The sequence below is a fragment of the Oncorhynchus masou genome, chromosome 31 (genome assembly GCF_036934945.1).
Source record: "Oncorhynchus masou masou isolate Uvic2021 chromosome 31, UVic_Omas_1.1, whole genome shotgun sequence".
Lineage (NCBI taxonomy): Eukaryota > Metazoa > Chordata > Actinopteri > Salmoniformes > Salmonidae > Oncorhynchus > Oncorhynchus masou.
Genome location: NC_088242.1, coordinates 22,248,285 through 22,257,119, shown reverse-complemented (window position 1 = coordinate 22,257,119; position 8,835 = coordinate 22,248,285). Strand labels below are relative to the sequence as shown.

The 8,835-nt window shown below is 43.8% G+C and overlaps 2 protein-coding genes and 1 non-coding gene across 6 annotated transcripts in view; 1 reads left to right on the top strand and 2 right to left on the bottom strand.

Moving 5' to 3' along the window:
• Positions 1-455: 455 nt before the first annotated feature.
• Positions 456-526, bottom strand: trnag-ccc (transfer RNA glycine (anticodon CCC)). Its single transcript has one exon. It is a non-coding gene; the product is annotated as a tRNA-Gly (tRNA).
• A 216-nt stretch (positions 527-742) lies between these two features.
• On the top strand, positions 743-6,117 carry LOC135523596 (histone-lysine N-methyltransferase PRDM9-like). Of its 4 annotated transcripts, none has more exons than XM_064950377.1 (7): positions 743-916; positions 1,203-1,298; positions 1,420-1,518; positions 1,716-1,987; positions 2,432-2,499; positions 2,580-2,770; positions 2,963-6,117. In XM_064950377.1, exons 2-7 carry the CDS (start codon positions 1,205-1,207, stop codon positions 5,086-5,088), a joined length of 2,850 nt encoding a protein of 949 aa, XP_064806449.1. In that variant the 5' UTR covers positions 743-916; positions 1,203-1,204; the 3' UTR covers positions 5,089-6,117. The 4 variants fall into 4 exon arrangements, with proteins under 4 accessions (XP_064806449.1, XP_064806447.1, XP_064806446.1 ...); XM_064950375.1 differs by having other exon boundaries at positions 1,196-1,298; positions 1,420-1,506; XM_064950374.1 differs by having other exon boundaries at positions 1,196-1,298.
• LOC135523597 (neurabin-2-like) overlaps positions 5,479-8,835 on the bottom strand; it is a 25,295-nt gene continuing 21,938 nt past the window's right edge. Inside the window, exons 7-11 of the mRNA XM_064950378.1 lie at positions 8,570-8,722; positions 8,412-8,465; positions 7,667-7,896; positions 7,374-7,467; positions 5,479-7,117 (exon numbers count right to left, since the gene is read on the bottom strand). Of these exons, the coding sequence (XP_064806450.1) occupies positions 7,067-7,117; positions 7,374-7,467; positions 7,667-7,896; positions 8,412-8,465; positions 8,570-8,722 (582 nt within the window). The 3' untranslated portion in view covers positions 5,479-7,066. The remainder of the gene's footprint in view (positions 7,118-7,373; positions 7,468-7,666; positions 7,897-8,411; positions 8,466-8,569; positions 8,723-8,835) is intronic.

Here is an 8,835-nt window from a genome sequence, read left to right as displayed (position 1 = left end):
ATTAAATGATGATCAGAACCATGTAAACTGCACAAGCTCGCCAAGTATGCATGTCTTGTGCATGTACCATTATTTGTATCTTGTGCTCATGCTTCAGGTGATGGAAATTGACATAATTATACTTTCCTGTGGATATATTGTCTCATATTCCTACCACCAAATTGGCCAACCGCATGGACAACCGGTAAAGTACGTTCAAATGTAATTTTATTCAAAATTCTGTCTTGGAGGGGGTCATGAGAGGAAACTTTCCAGATTCAAAATGCAATTTCTGCCCGATGTAGAGTTCAATGCAATTCAGCGTCTGTTTTCCAGGCAAGCCCAAGGGTCGAAAGATATGTAGACAGTTTTTCTGATGATGACGAACCAAGTAAACTCATCGCTGTTGTTACTTTGTGTAATCGTGCATTTAATGCACACAGCACTGCATTTCTATGTCAAGATAGCAAAATCAGTGCGCCGCCCGGGAATCGAACCCGGGTCGAAAGAATGGGAATCTTCCATGATACCACTACACCAGCGGCGCTGCTGACGGTTAGTGCAGTATGCCATTATATGAAGATCTCCTTCATCATGTAAATTAATTTATAAGTTTATGTTGTTGTATAGAAAAACTAAAGTGTATGAATAATACTCTGGTCATCAAAGCATAGTAAATCATTGAAAAAAGTCACATTTTAGAGGCAAGCCATCATTGTGGAAGATTTTCACTTCCGGGTCATGTAAAGGGAATTGCGATACAAGCTACCCATGAATGGTTGCGGTCCGCCATCAAAACAACTTGAAGAAGGAGAAGCTACTCATGAATTTTCTCCTCAAAAGTCAAATCCGTTTTCCAAAATTGACATACACTAATATCTAAATGATAACGAAGATTATTAGTAATTACAGGGTTCAAGAAGATCAGGTTGTCCAGGTGTGTCAATATTATTTTGAACACTCGCTAGCTATCTTGCAAGATAATGCTAATTCCACATTGCTAGCTAGCATTTTTGTATGTAGCTTGCTAGCCAACAACATTGTGCATTTTGACATTTAGATGTTCTATTTTCTTTAGTAGCTAATGCACTGTTAAATTAATTCGTGAAATTGGTATAATATCAGGAAAAATGGCTTTTGCCATAGTTTATCACACAGGGTGAAGGTTTTGTCCTGATACATGGCTGTTGTGCTTGCTAACTAACCGAATATGGAGTCTACAGTGATGTCTGAAGAAGTGATCGTCGTGGAGTGGGCAGATCCTGGTGTGTCAGAGGAGGGATGCCAAGTCCAAATCATTACAGACAACCCCTCTGCAGGTGCGGTACTCAGACTGCAGTAGCCAAATTCAATCCGTTTCAGATAGTGATTGTCATGTACTCCTGTGTCAGGAACATTTGTCATATACTCCATTTTCTCACTGGATCTGTGTTGTCACAGTGTTCTCTGACAGCCTGGTCCAGAATATATTGGTGAACACTGTGGTACAAGGCCAAGAGGAGGGTCATCAACTACTAGATGACAACGGTAATGACCTCTGTGAGTGAGAACGAATTCTGTGTACTCTTGACTATCTTGAATTCCAAGGCCATCAATGGTCTTTGCATGCATCTTTCAAATCATAGTTGCTTAGATCTACAGTTGGTAAGTGGAAGGCCATGTTATATCCAGTTTAGCTTACCACATGATTGTACCAGCTTACTTGGGCCTATCACTTTGTATTTCTATTTTTACAGATTGTGAGGCGTGTCATACCTCCAACAAAGACCAGTGTGATGTCCAAGGTGGTCTGTCCTTCATGCTGGATTCTCCCACTCCAATGGGTATACCCCAGAGGGCCCTCCTCACCCTACCCCATGGGCTGGTGGTAGGCAGGTCCAGTATCCCAGGGGCAGGCCTGGGGGTCCTAAACCAAGGGCCAACTGTGGCCCCAGGAATGCACTTTGGCCCCTGTGAGGGGGAGGTGACTACCAGGGAAAGAGCAGTAGCAAGTGACTATTCCTGGGAGGTGAGTGAGTACTGATATACTGGGCAATTGTGATATGTATGGATATTCAGATGGCTGATTTAGGACCTTTTTACTGAATAGTGTGTTTGTTTCCTATGATGTTTTATCTGTTTTGCTTTCCGTAGTGATATGTGTATATTTTTCTATTTGCAGGGCTCATCTATTAAAGAGACCTTGGTCTCAGCTTGACTCCCTGTCAAAATAAAGGTTAAATAATGTACAAAATACTGTACGATAGTTTGTGTAAAACTAACTGTGTCCCAAACGGCACCCTATTCCCTACTTGACCACAACCCTAGGACCCTGGGTGATATTTGGGTGCACCTATAGTGCTATTCCATGGAAATCTTAAGCATTGTCTCTATACTCTATTTATGACTGTTGTGCCGAGTCAGCTGAGATTATTTGTCATGTTTTCTATAAAAGCATAGCTTTTTTTTTCAGGTCTGGAACAGTAAGAGTGAATCTGAGTACATCGATGCTGCACGAGACACTCATTCCAACTGGATGAGGTAACTTGTAGGACGTACCCTCACTTATTCTACAGTCTGTCTGTCTAAGTCACATTACGCTCTCTCTCTGTCTGTCTCAGGTATGTTAACTGTGCTCGTAATGAAGAGGAGGGTAATCTCATAGCACTCCAGTACAGGGGGATTGTTTTCTTCCACTGCTGCCGCTCCATCCCCCCAGGAGATGAGTTCCTGTTTTGGCCTGGGGGCAGATTCATCGAAAGGTTTAGGGACCCCACTGACCAAATCTGGCTCCGAAAGTGCACCCCTTCAGGTACTTATCGTTCCCAGTCTCCTTTTACGACCTTGCTCAGGCACTGGGTGTCTCGAAGGATTATGTGAGGGTGTATAAGGAATAATAGGGAATATTACATTTCTGAAACTCAAAAAGTTTGAAAGAATGCCAGTCACTTTAGTAATGTTTAGTAAGACCTAACTTTTGCGTCTTCTCTTCTCTCTGTTTCAGAGTTTAGAACAGATTTGTCGTCTCAGGTTTTCCTCTGCTGTCAGTGCCAGCTTACTTTCACCACCAAGTCCTACCTTCAAAAGCATACAGAGAAATCGCACTCTCTGGACCTATCACCTGCGTCTGAACTGAGTGAGCTTGACAATCACCTTTCTAACGGCAATGTAAAGCCAGACCCGATGCCGTCGTCCTCTGTAGGGGAGTTGGCCTACCGGTGCCCTCAGTGTCCTAAGAGCTTTAAGCAGAAGGGCCACGTCCAGAGACACATGCGAAATGTCCACTCCAAGGTGAAACCGTACTGCTGCATTCATTGTAGGAGGTGTTTCGCGCAGCTGTCTTGTCTGGCCAGGCACCAGATACGAGTTCATGGAAAGAAGAAGAAGCAGGGAATAGAAGAGTTTATGTCTGAAGAGATCAGAGGGAAGAGTCAGCCATCCCCTGACAGGACCCAGGAAACAGAGTCCTCCACCTCCGATGCTCCACCTACAGGGACCTCAGTCTTATTCCCGTGTCCTCATTGCCCATTCTCTTCTACTGTGGAGAGCAGCCTTTGTCAGCACATGAAGAGCCATGACCAAAGGGAAAATGTCATCAAAATGCAGGCTTTTGTAGAGGTCAGAGGGGAGAGCACCCATAAACCTGAATCCCCAGAACTCCCCTCTGATGCTCTACATACAGAGCCCCAGACAGATGAGCCGGCACAAAGAGGTGAGGAGGCCAACAGCTGCTCTCAGTGTGGGAAGCGCTTTAAACAGAAGGGTCACTTCCAAAGACACATGCGAGCTGTCCACTCCAACGTCAGACCCTACTGCTGCCCCCAGTGCAGGAAGTGTTTTGCTCAGGGGTATGACCTGGCGAGGCACCAGCTACGAGTTCATGGAACGAAGAAGAAGCGTCGAGTAGTAGGGGTCAGAGGGGAGAATCTGCCCCGGCCGCCCTCTGACAGCGCCTGGGAACCGGAGCCCCCCTCCAATGATTCACCTACAGAGACCCAGACTGGAAGAGCTCCCTCTCAGAGGCTAAGGAACCTCAGAGTAAAGTCCACCAGGACCTCTAAAGCCAAAACTAAGACAAACGCACCAAAACAAAGACAAATCAGTACCAAGAAGAGATCCCATTCAGATCCTGATTCAGATGATCTGGACAGGAAGGAGATGGAGGGAGAGGCTGTTGGAGAGCAGGCCCAGTACAGCTGCACTGAGTGTCAGGGAACCTACGACAACCCAGAGTCTCTCAGATCCCATCAGTGCATCCAGGTCGTGGTGGGGCCGCCGCCGTATTCTTGCTCTACATGTGGGGTTACCTTCAAACGGTACACCACCCTGAAGAAGCACAAGCTCAACAAGCACCCGAAGGAAAATATGCGTTATTGCTGCACCCGCTGTGGAAGGTTCTTCAGTCAGGCTGCCGGTCTACAGCGCCACCTGGAGGCAGAAGTATGTAAGGACATCCAGCTGAGCTCTGAAGCTGTCCCCTGCTCCTACTGCCAATTCTCCTTCACCGAGGAGAGGTACCTCCGGAAGCACGTTAAGAGACACCACCCTGAGGAGTATGTCTCTCAGGCCTCAGGCCTGGGCACAGGCCTCATTCCGCCAGAGCAGAAGGCTGTAGAGGGGGGAGAGGTCCACCTCTGCTTTCAGTGTGGGAAGAGCTACAAGTATGTTAAATGCTTCAAATCGCACAGGTGTTTCCAGTCAGTAACAGCCAAACGGTACTTGTGCAATGACTGTGGGAAAGGTTTTTCTTGTTTCTACAGCCTTAAGCAGCATCAGCGGATTCACACGGGAGAGAAGCCATACCGCTGTTCTTATTGCGAGAAGTGTTTTAGCCACTCTGGACAGTTGAATGTGCACGTGAGGATACACACAGGGGAGAAGCCTTTCCTGTGTACAGAGTGTGGAGAGACCTTCCGTCAGTCTGGGGATCTGAAGCGCCATGAGAGAAAACACACTGGGGTGAAACCATGTACCTGCCCTGAATGTGGGAAAAGCTTCAGTCGACCTCAGAGTCTGAAAGCTCACCAGCTGCTGCACAACGGAGAGAAACTGTACAAGTGTGATCAGTGTGTCAAAAGGTTTTCACGAAATTATCACCTGACAAGACACCATGAAAAGATGCACTCATAATTTGGCTGCACCACACACACACTGTTTACTACTTGGTTGAGTTAATATTTCTGTAGCAGAGCAACATTCACAGATCAGAATACCATTCTATTTACAACACAAGTACAAGCATGTGATTTGTGTTTTATTATTGCTTGACCTCACTAACGCTCATGTTTGAATGGAAGCAAGCCCCTGCAGCAATGTTCCAACATCTAGTGGAAAGCCTTCCCAGAAGAGTGGAGGCTGTTGTAGCAGCAAAGGGGGACCAAATCAATATTCATGCGCATGATTTTGGAATGAGATGTTTGACGAGCAGGTGTCCATACTTTTGGTCATGTAATGTATCTTTGTACCTGGAGGACAATTCAGTTTGTAAACTGAAAATGAATTTAAAAAAGACTGACTTCATTATCACGGTTCACCATTTATTCCACAAAACATAATGCAAAGCATGTGCCCTGTACAAGCCTAAAATCTTATGAAAATACATAACATGCTCATGAGATATTTCTTCATTTCATAAAATTATCCAACACTGTCTTTGTGAAATCACCCAGGTCTTGCCTCCAAAATTCAACAAATATCCATTCTAGACAGTTTCCATTGCTTATCTTACCAGCTTTAATCCAATACCTCACATATATGGCGTTTACCATATAAACAATCAAATATTTCAGTCATCTTAACTATACAAACACTGGTATGGGAGTTGACATAGTCTTTTTACAGTAAGTTTCCCTCCAAACTGAAGAAGCAGGTGAATATTACCTGGCAGTGATTCCATGTGCTACAGTCAGGGGAATGGGGAGTGCACAATAGCTGCTGGTGATGTTTCATCACCATCGAAGTCCATGGTTGTGTTCATTAGGGTACACAACGGACAAGTCCAGATAGGACTAGTCCTTCCCTGTTTCAGTCCATTTTATTCTGTTTGGTTTCTAATGAACATGCACTAGTTGTGTTTCCATCACCAGTTCTTGTGTCTGTCATTCAGTCAGTGTTGAACACATGTTGAAAATCCACAATAAAAACAATAATAAAAAAAAATCAGATTTCAAATCTTGTCCATATCCCTTTGTAGCACAGCAGATTTGGAAACTTTCTCTTCTGGTCCGTTTTACAATGAGTTATTTGATGTAAGTTCAGTTACTTATTAAGAAATGGGTTGTTACTGAAGGTTTACTATGCCATTACTGGGTAGCGGAGTTGACTGACTAACAGTACACATGCTCTACGGTTGTTAACTCAGAGATAGGCAGCAGTCGACTGAAGTTGAGTGACAAACCCCTGCAAAGGTTGGATTGCTGATCTAATTGTTGAAGGAGATGGATAACCTACGGTATTCTCTTATGTTCCAGTGAAGCACCAACAATCATTCTACATCTTCTCCAGTGTCAACATTTTACAATTACACGTCTTCCTCAATCACATAAGTTATCATATGCACCAACTCTTGACTCCATTAGTGCATACATGTTAAATGTTTTACATGTATTAATAAAATATATACAAACCAAACTTTGTTTGATAAACCACACAGTATTACAGCTGTAAAATGACAATCCCAGAAAATAAATCATCACAAAATAAAGGAATTTGTTTTTGCAATTGAAATCAAAAGCCTGGTTTTCTAATTCACTCAAACACTATTTTCTATCAAATGGCCAAAAACAGAACAGCAACGGTTAGAGCTCCACAGAAGTTCTTGCCAGTATTTTTTTAAACGTTAAGAAAATGGTTGATTAAACTATCAGACAAACCAGTAGCCGTTGGCAATATTACCAGATGGGAAATATTCACAAAACAAACAAAAACAGGATTAAAAGGGTTGTTAGATAAAGAGATTATATGCAGCAATACAAAGCCTGAGGGTACACGTATGCAACCGCAAACCAATACTAAAGTTTGAGGCAAGAAATACCCTGGGTCCACTGCAAATACACTAACATCCTGGTATTCACTTCATGTTCTTGAAGAGACATAGGAAACCAGGCTTTTATAAAGGTTCAGATTTCAGCTCTTCAACCCTGCATTCCAGATCTGCTACCTGCAACCAAAGTAACACAGAAGGTTACAGTTATGTATTATGATAGACTACTAGAAACTTTACCAATGCTCTGCTTCACTAATTGTCTCCCCAATGGCTACACACAATGAAATATATATAATTTAAACAGACACTTATCTAAAGCAACTGACAGTCATGCATGCATACATTTTTCGTATCGGTGGCCCCAGCAGGAATCGAACACACAAACCTTGGTGTTGGAGCCACACATACAGCCATCAGTCTCCACTATTACCTGTTCATGGAGCTGTCCTGACTCCTCCTTCAGTGATGCCTCGGCCCCGTCCTGTACACAGCGCTGAGTCTCCTTCTTCAGGTACTCAATCTCCCTACAGATGAGACGTCACAGAGACACTAATCACATTGTTGCCACTGGAAAAATATTTTTCTGCAGACGCGCTTTTAAATGGATAGTCAATGGCTCCATGACTGGAAGTCTATGGGAACAGCTAGCATGTCATTGCGCTAACGCTAGTAGCAATGCAACCTCTGTGTGCGTGTGTGTGTGTGTGTGTGGCCCGGCCTTACTTCTGCTGGTACTCCTTGATGAGGCGCTTGGCCTTGCTGTACTTGCGCTCCAGAGCCTGGTACTGGGCCTGCGTCTCCTTCAGGTGCTCGTCCACAGCCTGACACAGACTCTGGGCCTCCATCCAGTAGCCCTCCAGCTTCTCCATGCGCTCCTTGTTCTCCTGCAGGGTCTGCTCCAGCTGGTTCTTGTCCATACGCCAGCGCTGCTTGTCCTGCTCTGCATGGTTCAGCTGGGAGTTTGGAGTAGTACACACACAGATGCGCGTAAGTACACATACACACAGGTAGACAAACGGACTGGCCGTAAATGCCACTGAATATTAATTAAGTAGTAGATGTACTGTACAATTAAACATTGGGACATTACATTTAATAACAATCACGAGAGATATATATATATATATATATATATATATATATATATATATATATATATATATATATATATATATATATATATATATATATATATATATATATATATATACACACACACACACACACACACTTTTATTTAACCTGGATTTAACTGGGCAAGTCTGTTAAGAACAAATTCTTATTTACAATGACGGCCTACCAAAAGGCAAAAGGCCCCCTGCGGGGACGGGGGCTAGATTTAAAAATATTAAAATTAAAATATAGGACAAAACACACATCACGAAAAAGGGAGAAACCACAACACGACATAAAGAGTGACCTTAGACGACAACATAGCATAGCAGCAACATAATACAACTTAACCTACCTTTCTTTTCAGCTGTTGGATCTCTGCCTGTGTTACAGCATGCTTTATTTGAAGCTGAGGAGAGAGTTAAGGAAGTTGTTGCAAAATCTGTCCAAAAGGTAGTGCAGTATATAAGGAACAGGGCGACACCGCCCTTTATCTTTAATGGTTCCTCTCACCTCCCGGTACTTATGGGCCAGCTTCTCAGGGTCCGTCTCCAGGGGAGAGATGTCCTCGTTCTCAGCCAGGTCAAACACCTCGATGGCAGACGGCTCCGTGGGGCTGACTTCCTCCTCCTCATCCTCCTCGTCATCAGTACCATATTCACCATCCTGGGGAAAGAGAGGACCGGTGAGCCGGAAAGTAACTATTCGGTTTGGGGTTTAATTATTCTCCAGCTCTTAATTGACAGGGCCAAAGTGTCTGCATATTTGAATAGGTTTGA